This window comes from Nymphaea colorata, chromosome 12 (genome assembly GCF_008831285.2).
Source record: "Nymphaea colorata isolate Beijing-Zhang1983 chromosome 12, ASM883128v2, whole genome shotgun sequence".
Taxonomy (NCBI): domain Eukaryota; kingdom Viridiplantae; phylum Streptophyta; class Magnoliopsida; order Nymphaeales; family Nymphaeaceae; genus Nymphaea; species Nymphaea colorata.
Window position 1 is genome coordinate 4,358,141 of NC_045149.1, and position 21,910 is coordinate 4,380,050.

Below are 21,910 nucleotides of genomic sequence, written 5' to 3' on the forward strand. Positions count from 1 at the left end.
TGTGGTTCTATTACAGCTAACTGATCGGATTTGTATTGGATATATTCTTAACTATATCTGCTTTTTCAGATATTCACATATTCGAATACGAATAAAGAAAAGTCATATCCAACTCTGAATCTGAAATCTACAATCCAAGTCCAATTTTTATATTTATATCTGAACCCGAATCCGAATTTTGAACTGGATTTTGTCAATTTTCATCATTAGATATAGCATATTTGTCTAGAAATAAATATGTTTTCAATCTGTATCTGTATCCGATCGGATATTTATGTATATCAGAACCTGAATCCGAATCCGATTGGATGTCATTTCTTAAAGTTGAATCTATCTGATTTCTTAATCGGATATTAAATTTTTTCCTATATCTAATTTTTTTTGAAACGGTTGGGTTGGATATCCGATTCTTTCACCAGGCTTGTAACTTAACAACTCCGTGTTGGAAGTTGGTGTTGCTCGAGAACGATGTATTTTACTCTTTCTGTCTCTGTCTCTGTCTCCGTCTCTCTTTTTTCTGTTTCATTGTTGAGAAAAAAACAAAAACCTTGACGTCATACTAGCAGGCGGGCAAAGAAGCGAAGAAGGAGAAGAGCATGATATGGGATTTGTGGATTAATGCTTTTAAGCTAATTTTTGTTTTCTCTTGGATATATCTTCATTTGTTGGGCTGATACAAGCGGCCACTTTTTTTTCCCGTAAGGACAGCCATTATGACTAAATTTATGCTTGAAGAATAACCGAGAAGATTATCTAAGATTTAAAAGAATTGAATTTGGAAATAGTTTGAATGAAAAAAGCATTTTAGAAAATTAATGGGGTGGGCACTTATCACTAAAGCATGACTTTTCATTAAAGTACCAGACCTTATTTTCAACATATATATATATATATATATATATATATATATATATATATATATATATATATCTTCTACACATTTTAACAGCATGACTAACAAGTGATCTGTTTCTCTTTTTATTGATTCCTAACAGTTCATTCAAAGAGGAAGGAAGCAAAATTTATTTGCTTGGATTAATGTACCTGGCATTTTTCCTCCTTACGAACCTTGTTTTTCTCTCATTCTCTCCCTTATTTTTCTTTTGTCTTTTATTCTTCTTTCTATTTTTTACAATTATACTTTCTACCAAAAAATTGCTAGGTTTTAAACAAGGAAGGATATGAAAAAGCAATCACAAAATTCGGACTGGTTTCACTTATTTTCTGATCTATATGCGTGCATGCGTGTGTGTGTGTTAGCACCAATTAATTACATTTTTGCACAATGTAAATATTTCATTTTTTACTGGGCAAGTCAAACGAAACTTGAGAGCCTTTATGAACAAAACATTGGATCCTCCTATCCACTAATTACTCATGCGTCCAAAAGATTAAAATATTGAGTTGATGTTAAAATTTCAAACACACACACACCGTCGATCTAATATTTCACTATGTTATTATGAGAATCTAGGGTTATGCGTGTCTTAATATTTTATTCGTCGGCCAAGTTAAAGGGATCTGTACAAGTTAGTTGTACATTGGCTGGCTTTCCTCGAGTAAATAAAACCATAGATTCTCTGAACGAGATATTGAAATAGTGAGATGATATATATATATATATATATATATATATATATATATATATATATATATATATATATATATAGAGAGAGAGAGAGAGAGAGAGAGTGAATAAAATCACTCCCATAGTGACACTAGAATTTCAAGTCCTTTCTCTGTTGATGTTATAGGTGAGAGAGTGGGAGGAAAAGGGAGGTGAAAATGAGGCTGGTTGAACTTATTCCCAAAGTGTATATTATGCCTTGGTTAATGTATCAGCCCAAACATGTTTAGCCTTCTTTTTCAATTTATAGTCCATTTGTAAGTTAGTTGAGTGATTTTAATGAGATGGGGCAGTCAAGTACTTTGGACGCTTTCTTGCCTAGATGCCTACAACGTACAAATTTAATACATGGACGGTGGCCTATTAGCTGCACCCTATCGTGGTAGCGAGAGTCTCTAGGTGATGGCCCGTTACCAGTTCCGATGACATGGATGCCAATTTTTGCGCAAACGGTCTTCGGGGAAGGAGGGCAAGACAAGTTTTAACCCAGTTCACGACCAGCGACGACGGTCCTTCCAGCTGCGCCAGTATACCAAAAAGCTGGGCGATATTTCCAGCATGTTAGGGCCATCTTAGGCCCGCTTTGTTATAGTGTTCCTGTCCCTTGGATAAGAAAGTATAGGAATGAAACGGGCCCAAATTTGTTGAGGAATTGGCAGCGAAGATCGAAAAGCAGATCAAGCAGTAAAACAGATAGTACATTCGTGGGGGTGTCTATTTGGGGAGAGACATCTTAATAAGAAAACTTAGCACGAAGGGAAGGTCTCTTGGAGATTGTCCACTTTGGTGCTCCTCTTCCTTCTTCCTCTTCTTCGTCCATGGTACGGTGATTCGGTTAACACGAGCTTCACGGCTTGATCCTTTCTTAAACGATGGCACCATGTAAGCCTCCTGCACGAGTAAATTAATTCACAAAGAAATCATGAATCATGGAATCTCCTGTTTTCCCTTTCATCGAGTAAATTAATTCACAAAGAAATCATGAATCATGGAATCTCCTGTTTTCCCTTTCATCTTGGTTCTTTTATTTGGTGCTTGTGCTGCCTTTCGGAATCATAAGGAAAGTTCGCCAGTTAGATGGTCTTCGAGACATTTTCGACAAGTAAGGTTCGAGTTGATGGTCACCTCAATTAAGTATAAATAAAGTAAACTTTCTTTAGGGTGTGTTTGATGAGGCAAAAGTTATAGGATTGTAGAATTAAAATTTTCATTTTTTATTAAATGAGAATTGTGTTACCAAACCAATAATTTTGATTCTAGAATTGTCAGCTTATTATTCAATCAAAATTCTGAAATTATGTTTTTACCTAAGAGAATTAATTATGATTTTAGAGTTTTGGAATTTTTCGTCTCTCTTTTTGAAATATGACGACTTTAATTCATCAGAATTTTAATTCCTATTTTATCAAACATGTTATTTTCAATTTTGGAATCAAAATTTCAAACTATCGAACACAAACAAAACTACTAATACTAGTTTGAAGCAGAATTTTGTTTTTACAATTTTAATTCTAAAATCAAAATTGAAAGCCGTCAAATGCCCCTTTGATTACAAACGATTTTTACATCATTTTTTGTGACCATTCATTATTTTTTGCCATTTTTTATTTTATACGAACAGGACAGCTGATAGACGCTTACAATTTATAAACACCAGGAAAATATTAAATAACCAGTTGCCCGGCAGAGTTCACTAAGTTGAACATGGCATACCTGGATCTGTCCCCTTGCTAAGACCTAAAGTTGTGGTCATTTCAGATCGTCGGTGTGGGGATTAATTTGTTACAGAAAAGGCAGGCTTTTCTGCAGCTTGTGTAGAAAACCAGAAAGCCGTACTATGAAATGAAAGGTCGAATAATAAAATTGTAACATTTTTTGCGGCGATCGATAAATTATGAAATGACAAGCGTACCCTGCAAACTCATACCGGCTACCACACAAAAAAAAGAAAAAAAGGGGGAAGTGGAGGAAGGAGAGCAGGAAGATGCTGACCTTACAGAGGGCCATGAAATCATGATCGGAGGTCCGATCCCCCAATCCAACATCCGGCGGATCCTTCTCGAACTCCCGGAGCACCGCCTGCCGCTTCAACTTGCCGACGAGGACTCCGTCGCCGGTGAGGAACCCCGTCAACCTGCCCGCCCGCCCGACCTCGAGCTCTGTGCCTAGCACAGCGTGCGCGCCCAGGCAGTCTATCGCGAAGGGCTCCACCATGATCCGGGGGTTGGCCGTGACCACGACCCGCCTCTCCGAGCACGAGTCGAAGAGCTCCCACGCGTCCGACCGAACGTTCGCGGCGTAGAGCTCCGGCAGGATTGAGGCCGAGGCGGCGGTGACGTCGCCGAGGTGAAGGCCGGAAACGGAGACGAAGATGAGGAGGCGGATGGCGGCGGATTCGGAGACGAGCTTGTAGAGGGCGAAGATGAGCGGCGCGCAGAGGACGAGGAGGAGGGAGCGGAGGATGCCGCCGGCGGTATAGGAGAGCAGAAGAAAGTAGGGGAACGAAGAAGAGGACGCGAGAAGGGTACCGTCGAGATCGGCCGCGACAGTAGCCAAGGGACCGTGGCGCTGCGTGAATTCGGCAATCGGGGGGAACTTCCGGCCGTCGGACCCCATGGTCGTGGCTCTTGGGACTTCGACAGGCAGTGAAGTGGGGAGGCTCGGAAATGGAACGCCATTTAAACCTCATTTGTTCCGAAGACGCCCTCGCCTTTTCTCATTATTTCACCAACCTCGGGTTCGGCATCCGGATCTGGTGCATGAGCCTACTGGTGCTTCGATCGTATGATAACCAGGGTTCCCTAAGCTTTGGTGACTCTTTTGGGTCAACTCATAAACTCAAGACATTGTCTTAAGCAGATGTTCGACATAGTTTAATTTGTTGGATGTATATTCTGAGTCGGTGAGTTTGAGACTGCATATTGAATTGAGAAGCAAACCTCATTGCACTTCAATTGATTCTAGACCCATTAAAAAAATGCCCCAGATCTAAACCTAGTCAATTAAAGCTGATTGGTGCTCAAGATCAACTGTTTGAATTGTTTCGCATTGTAGATTCTTGCAACACTAAGGTGGAGAAGACTCAAGGTGAAATTTATCTTGACTGTGGCAATGGTTGCATTCTACTTACCTGCATGCCCAGTGGGCAGACCAAGAAATTGATTACACTACGGTGGAATAAAAGAAAGCTACATCTATCAAATTAGAGACAATAGAATTATTATATCAATTATATAAGTTTTAGGTCTGGAATTAATAAAAATGTGTTTATGTAAAATGGATGTATAGATTTCGTGAATATCATTGGTAGAGATCAAATTTTAGTTTATATATGTGTGTAAGCAAAATTATGATTTTTCTCTACGGGTTTCGATGGATCAAACGTACAATTAGATTTGTCAAATTTGAGAGCCAAACGCATCCTTCTTGTGGATTCTATCTCGAAAAGTGGAGCCAGTAGAAGTCTTCTTATCAAAACCAAATTTCTCTTCTAAAAGTTTTCAACAAAATCCAACCTGCACTCGGTTAACACGTCTCCGAAACAATATTAGATATTAATACAACCTTATGTCCTTGTCATGAGCGTTTTCTCTCCCAAAGTTTTTTTCCTTTCTTAGAAGATTCTCCCAAAGTGTATGCCTCTCCTTGGAAAAGAAAGCATCTGACCCTTTCTTAGACCCAAAAGCAGAATGTTTTGTGGGATGCACGCTGTGGTCAATTCTTCCATAGCTTCTAATAGTCATGATAAATATGTAACATATGCCCGTGTGGAGAGAAAGGTATGATGCCTAACAAGTGGGGATGTCAGCTCATTTTGCTAAACAACATGGTATATGTCTGGTTAATTTACTGATTGGCCGATTTAGGTGCAGTTGTGCATCCAAGTCGTCCACATCCAATGTGAGATTAACCCCACAAAAATCCAAATCTGGATATATGCAAATCTCAGATCTTAGCTGGCCACACGGATCAGCCACAACTAAATCAGAACCAAGTCTACATCCTTAAGGTGTATGTGGTTCCTGTGTCGGCCTGGTAATTTATTTATAACATCATTGTATATATATAATCATAATTATTAATCATATTTATATATTATATCATATTTTTATGTTATATTATATTATATTGGTAGATATATTTTTTATTATAAGCAAACCAGGCTGGGCCGGGTTGTCCCGATACCCAGCCTACAATGGGGGTCACATTTGAAGCACGCAGAACGGGCATATATAGATTTTGCGACAAAAGGATACAGTAAAAGTTCCATGTAAAGTGTATAATTCAAGAGATTCGTGCATTGAAAGAAATATACTGATAAACAATTGAAGCTCCGAAAAGATTCCCATTAAGCAGGGATGTTTGATAGGTACAATTTGTACCCAAGATCTGATTTAAGAAGATTGTCAAATAACAAGTGAATATATATAAAAAGTAATTATATATTAAAAAGTTAACGTTTCACTGAAAGAGGAATTACATTTACAGCATCCCAGGGAAAAAATGGAGCTTCCCAGATAGTCTGCGAAAATACATCTTGTGAGAGAGATGTTGATCTGTTTTTTGCCTTAACGTTTTGAAAAGAATTGTTCAATGTGGTCCAAGCAAGACCTATCCTATGCCAACATCAGTGTATAACTTTGTCGATGTTTTCAGAAATATACAGTGAGTTGTAACTAATGAACCAGCCTAGTAATTAATGTGTTAATCAAGGAAGCGTTGCCCAAGGCGTCCAGAATCCCCCCTTTTCCATTGCATCCAGGGCGGAGCAAAAGGGGGGTTTTTTTTTTAATTTATATTTAAATGTTAGAAAATTGTACTTGTTTTATATAAAAATTTTGAAAACATATATTTCAGCCTCTATCAAAATTTAAAAACTTTAATTTACCCTCTCATCAAAATTTAGAAACTTTAATTCGACCCCCTTCTCTGATTGATGATCCGATTTTCTATGGTGAATAATGCATGATATTTTTGATATATACGGTTGTAGACTGGCCGAATCCTTATTTGGGCCTCTTGTCACTTTTTGCTTTACGAAAGCGATATTTTTGACACGATCTCCGATTAGCTATCCCAGATTCAAGCCGTTCACCTCCACACCCGTTGCATCAACTGCTTATATAAGCTACAAACTATTTAGAAAAAGAAAAATGCTTGATCACCGATGTGGTTAGTGTTTCTGAACGGAATTCAAACGGCAAAAGGAATTAACCAATGCCAGATTGGGATCATTCATGAATTGGATCAAATTAAAATTTTAGTTTCTAAAATAAAAATCGAAGTACAAACAAAAAGAAAGGAAAAATCTCAAAACTAAAAAATCAACAGGATATTTCATGTCACCAGCCGTTTACCTCTGCCGAGACTAGGGCCTGATCCAAAAATTTTTCCTAAGGGGAGCTAAATTAAAGTTTTTAAATTTTGACAAGTGCCGAATTATCATTTTTCAAATTTTTTATGTAGGACAAATAAAATTTTCTAAAATTTACGTGCAAATTAAAAAAAAAAAATTGAGGTGGGTCCAAAGCCTCTGCCGGCTCCACTTACTTGCCTTTGCCCCTGGCCGACTAGAACATAGCCTACTTCAATTCCAACATTCGGTGGATTTAAGCCGATTTTGGGGACAGTGCATTGAAGTTGAGCCTATTATTTTTAAGAATTGAAGGATTTTTCCTTTTCAAGGTGGACGGACTTTACAATATTATTTATTTTAGACATATGCTTCAAACCAACGTAAACCATGGGAGGGTGTTCCTTGAGATTTTCTCCAAGTCGATACACGATATGCACATGACATAGACAATTAACATCATCTTCTTCTTGTTTCCATCAACTAATCTGCACCTAAGAAAGCTTTTATGGCTATTTAAAGAATTCAACAACTCTCCGTTGCAGATTTCCGTCTCACACAAGAAGCAAGACAAAAAATTAGTTGAGCGGCAACCTTCTCTCTCTCTCTCTCTCTCTCTCTCTCTCTCTCTCTTTCTTTCTCTCTCTCTCTCTCTCTCTCTCTCTCTCTCTCTCTCTCTCTTTCTTTCTCTCTCTCTCACTCTCTCGTTTGGCATGATCCAGTAGGTGTAAGCATACGGTTCATAAATTGCTCGAGGAAGATGGTTGATATGGTCAAGGTTTGATGCTTGGAGAATGTGCAGTGTCATTGAAGCGTCCGTCCAAAGTCTTCTACATATTCGCCCGCTCTAATGAAGCCCTCTCGCTGTCGATTAATTGAATCATGGATCTGATCTAACTAATATTATGCTTGTACTTCGGAAAATGTAAGATTGACCTCGTTAAAGGCAGAGCTGCTGAAAGTTTTTATCATTTGGAACAAGTTGCATGCTTTCACTTTAAGAGTGAAGACGATATTTGTTAGTCAATGTTCAAATAAAAATTGTTTGTGTATCCAAGGTCCGTAGCTAACGGGTGGTCACGAAAGTTTCAAGCAGTTGCCGGTTTATTACTATAGGTTTAAAGATGGAAGTTTTCACGCCTGCGTGTCCTCACAATTGGGGTGGTTTTTTTTTCAAAATAATTTTTTTCTGTTTGGGTTGTTTTTAGTGGGGCTAAAAAGTCTATAGTGGATTATGTGGTAGTTTTCTTCTTCTTTTTTCAAAATGTTAAAATATATATTTAGCATACTAAAAAGTATGTGAAAAGAAAAAGTTAGTTTTTGCCCATTCTGCTGCTTATTTTCATTTCTTTTGTCCCAAAGAACTTTTAGTTTGGTACAGTATGATGCAATGGACATAGTATCTTGCTGTAGGTGGCATATGGCACTTTCGATTTGATAAATCTGGGAAGCAAGACTGTGTGAAGTGTTCTTCCAAATCTTGCCCAACTTCTCTAGCATTAATTGAGTATATGATGAATGCTAAAATATCCTTAGTGACTAAATTCAAGATCCAAGACAGCACAAGATTGTTGAATCTAACCCACATACAGTGGTGTTAAGGTCACCCTTGTTTGGTTCTATAACTGAACCATCTATAAAACATATCTCATTTTTTGCCGAGAGAGCCATCACCATGGCTCTACTCCACATCCCATAATTTTCTCCATTAAAATTTTGAGACACCAAAGCATTTCCAGGATTATCAGAGTGATTAATATAAAAAAGGTAAGACAATACTTTGGATGTATCGGCACCATTGATGTTGAGATCAACATCATCACCAGACTAACATCCATTGTTGATCTCCTTAGGTCAACATTCTGCCATTGAACTCATAGCTCTGATGCCATGTGAAATTTCTTCTTCATGGAAAATGCATAAAAGCAAAGAGAGACTAACCAGAAATGGCGAGTAAAACGTACTTCTTTCATTATGCACTATGATATATATATAAAGAGGCACCACATTGTTTTACAACATTTATTTACAATGGACAAGAAAAAATTCCTTTCAGAAGAGAACACTTAACTAGGAAGGGGAAGTATCGCTGGAATTTGAATGTTGCAAGAATTAGTCATTTGAAGTATATGCAACCTCTGGTACAATGTCAAGTATGGCAACTAATTTTAACAAAGGTTGCAAGTCTCTTTCTCTGTGGCAAATCCAAACTGAGGTATGTAAATGGAAAAGTTCAAGCACCTCCGAAAGAAGATCCTGCAAATGAAGAGTGAGAAGCCAATGATCGCCTGGTGATGGCATGACTTTTGAACTCTATGGAACCAACCATTGCATAAGGTTTTCTATTCATGGATTTTGCTCAAGAAATTTGGGATTCTCTACAAGACATCTATGATGAGACCCACAACTTAGTGAGAGTGTATCAAGTGCAGCAAGAGACTGCCCACTGTACAAAAGGTACTCGCCCCTGTCATCTTTACTATGGAACTTTAAAGGGGATGTGGGATGAACTATCCCAACATTAACCTCTTATTACTACAGATATAGTTGTTCTATGCCAGAGAGCTAAAGAAAACAAAGTCTTGAAGGTCCTAGCAGCACTTAGTCAGGAGTTTGATACCATATGAAATCAAGTATTGATGTCCTATCCTCTCCCTTCCCTTAGTATGGTGCCTTCCATGATTAAAATGGAGGAAACTAGACATAAGGTCATGGTGGATGCATCTAAGTGGTTTGTTGATCAAGAAAGCAACCAAGATAACATTGCGTTTAAAGTTTCTGAATCTTATCACAATCTATCTAAAACTATGATAAGAATAAGGGAACAAACATGAAAAAGAATCCTACCGCATCTGGTAGTCATCTAGATGCACATACTACAAAAAACTGAGGCACATTAAAGATAACTGTTGGAATCTCCATGGCGAGATAGAAAGGAATTCAAGCTTGACAAAGCTACCCAAAGATGCAAAATAGCATTTCAGAACTCGCCAAGCTCCTCCATCAAGTGACTCAGCAAACAAACCTAATGCTATTTGATGAACCTAAAACTGATGGAAAGGAGATTCAAGGTAAGAGCACACTTGCTCGCACCACTTCATGTCATACTAACAGTTGGGTGCTCAATAGAGGAGCTACCCATCACATGACAGGCAATGCCCACCTTCTGAGCGAATTGCAATCTTGCATTTCCCCACCTGTCCAAGTGGCCGATGGCACCAAGACCTTAGTAACAGTTGTTGGTAAAACTAATTTAATGGATAAAGATCATATGAGCGAAGCATTACTTGTTCCAAAACTTGCTGCTAACCTACATTCAGTGAACAAGCTGACTAAGGAACTTAACTGCAAATGTCTAGTTTTCTAAAAATAAGGTGACAGTTTAGGATCTCTGCTTTGAGGAAGATTGGTCAAGGAGAGCTACACAGAGGGCAGTATGCTATCAACATGAAACCACGACAAGCTTTCTCAAAAACAATAATAAGGAAGAGGCATTCCTCTGGCATTGCTGCATGGGTCATCCCTTAAGCCGACCTCTCAAAGTGTGTTTCCAGATTTGCAGATGGAATCTATAGAATGTGAAGCATGCGAGTTAGCTAAGATGGCACAGTTACCATTTACAGAATCTAAAATAAGCAGTAAATGTTGCTTTGAACTGGTTCACTCAGACATGTGGGACCAGCCCCCAAAACCTCACACCTTAGATATAGATACTTTGTTTTGTTCATAGATGACAAGTCACAGATGTCATGGCTATATTTTTACAAAGAAAAGTGAAGTTACTAGTTTCTTCAAATGATTCCATAAACTAATCCTCATTCAATTCAGTGTCCCTGTAAAATTTTAAGATTAGACAATGGTGGAGAATACCTTGATTCAAAACTTCAATAATACTTAGCTGAACATGTTATATTGCATCAAACTACATGCACTACAATGCCACAACAAAATGGCACGTGTGAGTGGAAGAAAAGGCATCTACTTAAAAATGCCAAAGATCTCATGTTTCATATGAAAGCTCCCCCTCAATTCTAGCAAGAAATTGTGTCAAACACTTGTCACTTGATAAGTTGAACACCAAGTAAAAAACTTTACAATCAAGCTCCCTTTGAAATAGTCTATAACAGGAAACCTTCATTAAATCATCTACGGATGTTCGGTTGTACAAGTTATGTTCTACTTGAATATAAACGTAGTAAGTTGGGAAAGTGAGTCATCAAGTATGTGTTCCTAGGATATTCCCCAACTAGAAAAGGATATAAGTGCTTCGATGTAGACAATAAAAAAATTTATTTCTCTCGAGATGTAAAATTTATTAAAAATAGACCACTGCTAACACTGAGCATAAATGCTGCCTCTATCTATCATTCAAATCACACTGAATTTAACTCAAATCCACCTGAAATCTCTCAGCCAACTCAACTTGATCTTGATGGAGAAAACAACATACCATAACCTCTTGTGCGTAGATCGTCTAGAACAGTCAGACTATTGACAAGACTTAGTGACTCCTACACTAATGCTATCCATCCAATTAATGACAAAGAATCCAACATATCTCCCAAGTATGCATCATAACTTGCTCAAGTTTATTCCAACACAGAGCCTTGAAGTTTTGATTAATCCATTTTCAAACCTAAATGGAGGAAGACGATAGTTGATGAGTTAAAGGCATTGAACAAAATTAGAACATATTGTTTCCTTATCAAATTGAAGGAGAAGCATTAGATGTTGATGGATATTCAAAAATAAATATAACAATGGTGCAGAAATCCAATGCCACAGGGAAAGACTTGACAATTCGACTTCTTCTAGCTGTAGTTGCTATCAAAAATTGAAAATTGCATCAACTAGATATCAAGAATGTGTTTCTTCATGGTGACCTGAATAAGAAATTTACATGGATATACTCCAGGGTTGCAATTCAAGGTTGTTCATAATGTCGTTTGTAAGTTAAAGAAATCACTATGTGGACTGAAACAATCCCTGAGAGCTTGGTTGGAAAAGTTGAGTGGAAAATTGATTGAGATGGGTTTTAAGTGAAGTAGTTCAGATCACTCATTGTTCATTCATATGAAAGATAAGAAAATGACTGTTGTGGAACTGTATGTAGACAACATAGTGATCACCAATGATGTGCAGTTCATCAATAAAACAAAAGAAAAATTAGGCAGATCCTATGAGATTAAAGACCTTGCAGCTTTGTGGTACTTCCTTGGTTCAGAAGTAGCTCATTCACTCAAAGGACTCTTCATCCGTCAAAGGAAATACTTGTCGGACCTACTGCATGAAACTGACATGATGAATGCAAAAGAAGTGTCCACACCTATGGAATCTAATGTGAAACTTACAAAAGAGGATGGTGATCTTGTTGAGAATGTCAGTAGTTATTAAAGATTAATCAATAGAGTAATCTACCTCACCATCACAAGGCCTAACATACAATAACCAGTGAGTCAACTTAGCCAATATATGCATGAGCCTAACATACAATAACCAGTGAGTCAACTTAGACAATCTAACTGATGCATAATAGAGTGCTCATATATTTAAGGGGGTTAGTGAACAAAGGACTGTTTATGAGGAGAGATCAAAAATCAGGAATAATTGGGTATGCTGACTCAAACTGGGCATGAGATCCTTTAGATCGTAGGTCAGTCACATGCTACTGTTGTTTTGTGGGAAACAACTTGGTTTCTTAAAAAAGTAAGAAGCAGTATGTAGTGGCTCGCTCAAGCATAGAAGCCGAGTACCATGCGATAGCATTGGCAGCATCTAAACTAACATGAATAAAATACATCTTGAATGATCTAAAAATCAAGCACAGTGATGCCATGGTACTTCGGTGTGTCAATAAAGCAACGATGTACATAAGCACTAATCTAGTTTTTCATGAATGTACAAAGCATATAGAATTGGATTGCCACTTCATTAGAGAGAAAGTTCAAGAAGGAAAAATTCGAACAATGCATGCAAAGAGTAGCGTATGCTGCACATCATCCACATATGCCACACTTCTCATCATGGGCATATCATGTGCTAGAGTCTATGTGGGGACATGCGGACCCACAAAGGCATGGTACCCCTTCATCTCACTTTCATGATGATTATATGTATGAAGACGGATGTTTTTGATCATGACATGCCCGATCCCTATGAGCCAACCCTATCACCCTAGTGGCTGCCATAGGAGAGACCCCCACCTTTATCACTTGTCAAGATAGAGTTCTAAATTTGATGGTGTTCCAAACGTGGATCTTTAAAGCTGAGCTGTTCCTACCTTGCACTTTGAGGAAAGATCACGAGATGGTAGCAATTGTGGTAGCAATTGTACTATAGCAGCATTCCACATTGTGACACGGATGATCTGGTATGGGAGATGATAGACTAATTAAGAGAACCTTATTACAATTGTTGGTGAGATCCCACCCTAGATCCTTGATGACTCCAGGAAGACATTCATATTGAAGTCTTGGCTGCACAACCAATCACCATTAAAGAGTGTTTCATGCTGGTCAGGCTTGCCAACAAAAAGACCCATAAGTTGTTATCATTCAAGTGAAATGTATGTGAAGACTCATTCGAACAAGGCCAATTCATCCAAACCATTCCATAAGCCCGATTCCAAACCTGAAAACAAGCAAGTATATGAACCATCCAGCTCTTCCCGCGCTGGCTAGACTATATCTCTAGGCAACAAAAGGAAGAACAACAGGAAAAAGGCCTTTGATATAATTGTAACGAGAAGTGGTTCCAAGGACACAAATGTAAAAACTATGTGGGTCTACATCATCAGAGAGGGCGACTCTAAGTGAGATGAGTCTAGTGAAGAAGAGTCCTTTGATGAGGAAATAGAGGACATAACACAAGGAGAAGGTAACAAGTTGGTTGTGACGTACCATACTTTAGCAGTAACAAACACACCCAACTCCATGAGGGTAAGAGGAAAAATAGCTCTCAAAAAGTAGATGTCCTGATAGACACCAGCTTCAGTCACATTTTCATACATGTCAATATGATGAAGGAGATCGACCAGCCCACTCATGGCCATCCTCAGTTTGATATGGTTGTTGAAGATTGCAACTCCAAAAGGCCAACTTCAAGGTGAATCTCTCATTTTGCTGATAAAAGAAGTTGATGCCATGTTAAGTATGGATCAACATAGGACCTTCGGCAAGCTAAACTAGGATTTTTCGAAAATATCCATGACCTACCCCTACAAAGGAATCATGACAGGCCTAAAATCCCATGTTTTAAACTCTCATATAGAGCCTAATAAGGCTATGAAACTGTTGCAGGCTAAAGGAGAGGGTTGCATAATTATAGAGGATTCCAATGAAAGAATAGAAAAAACCAGTCCCTTAGGATTTGCAAATCATTCTGACCAGTTTGAGGCTGTTTTATCTAAGCCCAAGAGTCTTCCTCCCCAACGTATCCAGATCACAACATTATCCTCTAAGAGGGAACCAAGCAAAGTTACCTATGTCCTTACTACTATGTCCATATAAAAAAAAAAATAAAATTAAGCATCTAGTATAGAGATGCTAAAAAATGGAATCATTCGTACCTCTTGGAGTCCATTTTCATTCATGATCCTTCTAATCAAGAAAAAGGGCCACTCTTGGAAGCTTTGTGTTGACTATTGTACTCTCAATGACATAACCATTAAAGATAAACATTTTAGTTTTGTCATTAAAGAGCTTCTTGACAAGTTGTTGGAGCTAGTTTGTTCACAAAGTTTGACCTTTATTTAAGATACCACCAGATTAGGATGGCCAGACAAGACATTGAGAATACAACCTTTAGGAGCCATGACAATCACTATGAGTTCCTTGTCATGCCCTTTTGTCCAACCAATGCTTCTACCACCTTCTAGCGTATTATGTTTGATGCCTTCCAACCCCACCTACATCAGTCTGTCCTTGTCTTCTTTGATGACATCCGAATCTGTTCCAAGATGCGGAATGTTCATCTATACCATGTTTAGGTCGTGTTGTCAACCCAAGTGTTAACACTCTAAATTTTTCCATTTGGTCGCTGAAGGCAATTCCAAAACATATACGAGGGATTTCATACAAATGATTGTGAAAATATTTAATTTCAAGCTGAATTTTAAAACTCAATTTAGGTTTGAATAATGAATTTAACTCGTAACACAAATCCCAATGTAAGATTATGAACCCAAATCTCATTCCAATGTATAATAATACTAGATCCAAGTTAGGGTTTGCAACCCAAATCCATTTGCAATTGTCATTTAGAATCCAAATCCGGATTACAAATCCAAAACTGAAATCTGGATTACGAATCCAAAGCTAGATCCAACTATAAATCCAAAATGTCATGTGGGACCCACATCTGGGCCTCACATGGCTTAGTGGCCGAGAATCACCAAAAGGTGGCACCAAACCTAATAGGCTCAGTCAAACTTGAACCAAATGAGACCAATGAGGACAGGTCAAACCTATCAATCAATCTGGTCAGGGCCAAAATAGTCCTCAACTAAATCCTAATTAGCTTTGCCTAAGCTTAGACTAATCACAATTCAAATTGAACTTAGCAAAAACATAATTCAATGTTGTCTAAATGTCAAAATCATCAAAATTTGTCGAATTCAGTCGAAGAGAGAGCATGAATTGGACGTTGACCATGGTAAAACTATCCAGTCAATTCAATTTCTGGACAAGATTTTTAGGACAAAATTGTCATTCTCAAACAAGTACAATAGATAAAACCATGATTCTGGATAACATTCTTTTCAGGAATATTCATCTTCATTGTCTTATGGTTCATTTTGTATGGTGAATGCATGCAAAGTTGGTTATGTTCATATTGTATATTATGCACAAGCTACTTATTTTCTTCTAATAAAGTTTGGTGAGCATGCATGCTCGAACCGACATTTTGTTCTTGTACTTTTTCTTTTTATATTGCCTTTTGTTTCTTAAAACCATTTTTTTACAACAGATCTGCTTCAAATGTAGAACACATATTCTTTTTTTAGAATCTTGTATATTTGAATCAAGACCACCTAGCCTTGCATACATATTTCAAAAATCATATGCATTCATGTCACTCTCGAACTATATTCATATCTTACATATTCAAGCCACATTTGGCACTAACTCTTATTTTACGTTTGTCCCCACAACACAAATATCTTATTGTCAGCATCTTGCTTCATTTCCCTTACATGTTAATTCATCAACAATGTTCAGAGTTCCATCATCTCATTTGCCTTAACATTAGCATATGTTACCTCATTTCTATCATCTATTAATTCACTATCTATATTCACACTCACCATCATTTTATTTTCCTTAACCTTCACGTCTGTTGTACTTGAACTTGCACTTGCCAACATACTTAACTTTCCTTGCCACATTTGAACTTATAGAGCTGAAACTTGGATCCGTAATTTGAATACCTGCACAACATAGAATTGATGAATTTTATAGCTCATGTACACAAGAGCAGCAAATATTCTACAAAGTCTACCAAATGTGACACAATTATGAGATTAAATGCAACATGGAATCTCCATATTAGCTCACCTTAGATCACAAGCAATCTAGCATCAATTAAAAGTGTTCCCATGTATGAACAATGTGCAGAAGCCAAATATCCTATAGTATCAAGCAAAACACAGATTAATTATCACAAGGACCTTGTACACAAGGATTTGCCTATGTAAGATAAACTCAATTGTACTAATTATGTATGATCTTCTACCTAAGTACATATAAATGGTCATGGCCAAGATAACTTTTGTTCCTCCGTAATCACCCCAATTTTTTCAAAAATCTATATTCAACAATTTTTTTCACATTTCATCACGAATTTACAACAAATTCCAATAATTTTTTGCCCTCAAACAGTTAAATTTCTCCTTATTCTCATCAATTTCTTCTTTGATTTGTCTCTCAACTCTATCGAGATTCATTTTGATCTAATTTTGGACTTGGACCTAAGGTCAGCCACAATTTACACTTATTTCATAATTTAGATCCAAATTCAGATCTAGTCCTAAGACTTATATAAAAACCAATTCCAAGCTTTAGATTTAAAACTGAGCCCTCAATTCAAATTTGGATCCAAATCTAAAATCTAGATTCAAATAGATCCATAAGTGTAGACCCATATCCAAGTTTCAGCTCTAGATTGATGGAGACTAATCCTAATCCAGATCCAAATCCCATCTCCATATCGAAATTAGATCTCTAAATCCAAATCCAAATAAAGAACCTAGTTTTAAATCCAAAGCATATTCCTAGAACCAAATATTGATCCAAATACCAGCTCTAGATCTAAAACGTATCCCTAAATATAGTTCCAGATCCAGATTCCTACTTAAAGTCCAAAATTTAGAGTTATACAAAACTAGATTCAAAACAAGCTTTCACATCTAAAACTAGATCCAAACCTAATTTCATATTTGTACATAGATCCAAATCCCAATTTTGGAAATCCAACTTTGAGCCCTGTGTCCATTTCCATATCCAAATCCATATTCGAGATCCAAATTTATTGTTTGTACCCATTTCCGACATCAAAATTATAAATTTGACCTTCTCCAGTATTTGGATTTGGCTTCAAATCCAAATCCAAGTCCATGATCTAGACCCTTCACATACCCAAGGATCGAGGCATCATGGTTATTTTCTAAAATACCCTTGATTTCTTATTGAAAATTCTCAAAATACCCTTAAGATTTTGAAGAATCCTTGAATTTCTCAAAATGCCCTTGACTTTCTCGAAATATCTTTAATTTTTCAAAAACATTTTTTGTAAATGTTCCCAAAATGCCTCTTTTAACTTAATGTTGGGCCCATAGCCAACTTGGCATGCTGACTTGGCCGTCAGACCGTACCGGCCTAGTCAGGCCATACCTAGCATGGCCATGACTAACTAGGTCGTGTGCTGGCCAGCCAGGTCCTACAACGTCTGGCCAGACGATGTGCTGGCCTCATTGGTGGGGCCAGCGCTGACCGTGCATAATGTTTTAGTTATGCCACTCGACCAAGCGAGGCACTATCAAACCCTCAGTCAACCCGATTTTAAATAGATTTGACTTTATTAGTGTTATTAAGTTTAATTATGACTAGATAATAGATAATTACACTTAAAAAAGATGATATTGCCCTTAAGCCTCCTTCATCTATAAATACTCATAATTTGCCTCCCCTAACACATTGACAACCTCATGGAGCCTTCCCTCTCCTCTTCTAGTTTTCCTCTTCTCTTCAACTTTTATTTTTCTCTTCCACTTTCTTAGCTTAGTTATCTTCATTTTTAAGTTCGAGCCTTCATCTCTAGCAAGAGAAGAGCACGTGGAGGCCTGAATGCATCCCTTGTCCATTGGATCTGCTATTAATGATCCCTCTTTGCTTGGAAGAACCTTGTCTCTTTTTGAACTTTTCTCTTCAAGGTATGTAGATCCTATCTTTTTTTAGATTTTTCTTTTCTTTGTTTCTATGGTAAGCCGATAAAGATCTTAAAGTATCTTTGAAGCTAATAATACTCCTTGGAGCTCTAGGAGCATAGCTAAAGTAAGCACTCCCCTCATTTTTATTGTTGACAAGATCTTTCTCCCACTCTTTTTAACCCATCTCTCTATTCTTAGTTTGATGCTTCTCATCTTTTAACTCATTTATCTCTTTTTATATCGTTTTTTCTCTCAAGTTTTTAACTTATCTTTGTTTCTCTCACTTTTAACTTTTCTCTCTCCCATCTGAACTTCTCTCTCGCTCATTTTTCGTCTCTCATTTTGCTTCTCTCCCTTTTCGTCTCTTTTTTAACCTTTTTTTTCTCTTTTTAACATATTTTCTCCCTCCTCTAAAAACCCTCTCTCTCTCTCTCTCTCTCTCTTTTTAAATACCTCTTCTCATATCTCTTCATTTCATTTTTTATCTTCTTACTTCATACCTCTTTTCTCCTTTTTGTATCTATCTCTCTTCAATTTTTCTTTCTTTTTAATCTTTTTTATTAATCTCTCCATTTCATTTCACTCACTTTTTCATCTCCCTTTCTCTTTTATTAAACTCTCTCTTTTAACTCTCTCACACTCTCTTTTTATTCATCTTTTTCTCTCTTGCTTTTATTAATTTCTCTTTTAACTCTCTCCCTCTCCCTCTCTTTTATTTGTTTCATTCTCTCTTTCTTTTATTAGTCTCTCTTTGTCAGTCTCTCTATCTTCCCTTCACTTCTTTCTATCTCTCATACTGTCTATTTATTTCTCTCTATCTTGATGGCTTGATGGCTTGTGGATGTGTATTACGATGGTGAAGACTTGAGTGTTGGATTTTCTTTCTTATTTTAATTGTTTTGGAGGTTGGGACATATCCAACCCAAGATACACTAAATACACTTGATGTACATGTTTATTTTTATGAACATATCATTTTCAATTGTTCAAATTGCAAATCCATCATCAACCCTTTTGCAATCATTCATTTCTTTCTATCCTCTTAGTTGCAGCCGCCAGACTTAGAGAGAGAACCGTTAATTCATTTACTAACCCTAATCTCCATAATAAAGAGATTAAGCCTGAGGTAGAGACTTACAAATTACATCAACAAAAAATAGATGAATGTTTAAAGAGAACTCCTAGCTATTAAATATTGTAAAGAACCACCAAGAAACTTAAAGTATTCTAATTCAACCCCCCTCAAGTTGGAGCATACATATTAATCATGCTCAGCTTGTCACAACATCTAAAGAAATCATCAATAGGAAGAGCTTTGGTAAAGACATTTGCAGCTTGATCTTCTGATGGTACATGAATAGTGGTTATGGTTCCTCCTTGAACAAGATTCCAAATGAAATGGTAGTCCAGTCCAATATGTTTAGTTCTCTCATGCAAAACTGGATTGTTTGCAATTGTAGCTGCTCGATTGTTACAATACATCTTCATGGGAAGAGAAATCAATACACTTAGGCTAAATAGCATGGATTTAACCCAAGTCATTTCAGTGGCAGTTTGAGCCATAACCCTGTATTCAGGTTCCACACTAGATCTTGACACCACAACTTGCTTTTTGCTTTTCCAAGATATAAGGTTGGCTCCCACAAATACACAGAATCCTGTGGTAGGTTTCCTGTCTTTGAATGAGCAAGCATAATCAGCATCACTATAGGCTTCTACTTCCAAGGTCTTTTTTGTGAATAAAAGTCCTTTGCCTAGAGACGATGGCAAATATTTAACAACCATTAAAGTTGCATCCCAATAAACTTTCCTGTGTTTTTTCATACATTGGCTTAGTTTTTCCACTTCAAAGCTAATCTCTGATATGGTCACAATAACATAGAGGAGCTTCAAAATAAGAGATCTGTATGATCGAGAATCCATTAATTCTGATCGGTCATCATGAAGATGTATGCATGGATTCATAGGTAGATTGGCTGGTTCAGCTCCTAGCATCCTGGTGTCTTGCAATGAATCAAGAACATACTTTTGTTGAGATAGAACTACACCTTTCCTGTTGCGATCAACCTCTATTCCCAAGAAATGTCGTATTTGACCAAGATCTTTTGTCACAAAGTGTTTTTGAAGAAACAATTTTGGATCAAAAATTTCTTGATCTGAGTCACCTATCATGATAATATCATCAACATAAACTACTAGAATGGTCATACCCCTGAAATTCTTCTTTACAGAGAATGATCAAGAGGGGATCTCATAAAGCCAGACTTTAAGACTACCTTTGAGAACTTATGAAACTACGCACGAGGACTCTGCTTGAGTCCATAAATTGCCTTCTTCAGTTTTCACACTTTTCCACACTCCCTCTCTCGTAATCCTGGTGGTTGTTGCATGTAGACAGTCTTATCGAGATCACCATAAAAAAAGACATTTTTGACATCAAGTTGATAAATATGTTAGTCATAGTGTACAACCATAGAGATGATAAGACGAATGGTTCTCAACCAGCCAAGAGGAAAAAAGGTCTCAAAGAAATCAACAAAGTAAGTTTACATGTATCCCTTGGCAACTAACCGAACTTTGTATCTTTCCAATGAACCATCATAATTGTACTGTGAATACCAACTTAAAGCCAACAATGTCACAATCAGGAGGAACGAGATATCAAGTGTCTCGCTGAATTAATGCATCCATCTCATCTTGTATAGCTTGTCTCCACTGGGTATCTAATAAAGCATGTTGGTGACAAGTAGGAACTGCATGGATAGTCAGAGCTTGAATAAACTATTGTATACTTTTACCAACACCGTTAGTAGAAACAGAATGAGATATAAGATGAAGAGTAAATTGTCGCTTGCCTTTACTCACCTCATATGTACTTACCTCCTGAGAAGAGTTTGGGGAAGGATCATGAGAAAGGTCTTGTCAACGTGTGTAGACTAGTGGGGATCACGAAGCTTGGAAACCACAGAAGGAGAATTACTAGAAGGAGCCTCACATGGGAATGACTCCAATGGGATGAATAGGTAGTGGGTCAAATGATTGTGGCATATCAGTAGAAGTAGGAGTGAGACTATAATAAGGCTGAAACTCAAAGAATGTGACATCCGCAGTAATATACTCCTTTTGACTCAATGAGTCAAAGCATTTGTAACCTTTATGATTTCTGGAGTAGCCAATAAAGATACGTTTAATTGTTTGAGTAGCCAATTTATCACATGTGGGTCCAAGGACGTGAACAAAGCATGTGCAACCAAATACTTTGGGAGCCATTGGAAACAAAGGTCGTTGTGGGTGCACAAGTTTAGTGGGAACATGGTTGTCAATGGAAGATGAGGGTAAACGGTTGGTCAAGTAACAGACAGTGAGGATAGCATCTCCCAAAAAATAAGTAGGTAAATGAGTACGAAGCATTAGGAAACGCACCACATTTAAAAGTTGGCTATGTTTTTGCTCACCTACTCTATTTTGTTGGGAGGTATGGGGACAAGTAAATTGAGGGGAAATG

General features: G+C 37.4%; 1 protein-coding gene across 1 annotated transcript; it reads right to left on the minus strand.

The window, feature by feature from the left end:
• Positions 1–2,292: 2,292 nt before the first annotated feature.
• LOC116265435 (probable glycerol-3-phosphate acyltransferase 8) lies at positions 2,293–4,286 on the minus strand. Its single transcript, XM_031646026.2, has 2 exons — positions 3,620–4,286; positions 2,293–2,518 (listed from the first exon to the last, which is right to left on the minus strand). Exons 1-2 carry the CDS (start codon positions 4,241–4,243, stop codon positions 2,342–2,344), a joined length of 801 nt encoding a protein of 266 aa, XP_031501886.1. The 5' UTR covers positions 4,244–4,286; the 3' UTR covers positions 2,293–2,341.
• Positions 4,287–21,910: the final 17,624 nt, after the last annotated feature.

Bases quoted from the DNA above. Each gene is read 5' to 3' on its own strand.
- LOC116265435 (XM_031646026.2), bottom strand. From the start codon at position 4,243: ATGGGGTCCGACGGCCGGAAGTTCCCCCCGATTGCCGAATTCACGCAG. The intron at 2,519-3,619 runs GTCAGCATCTTC...TTACTCGTGCAG, and splicing joins ATTTCATGGCCCTCTGTAAG to GAGGCTTACATGGTGCCATC.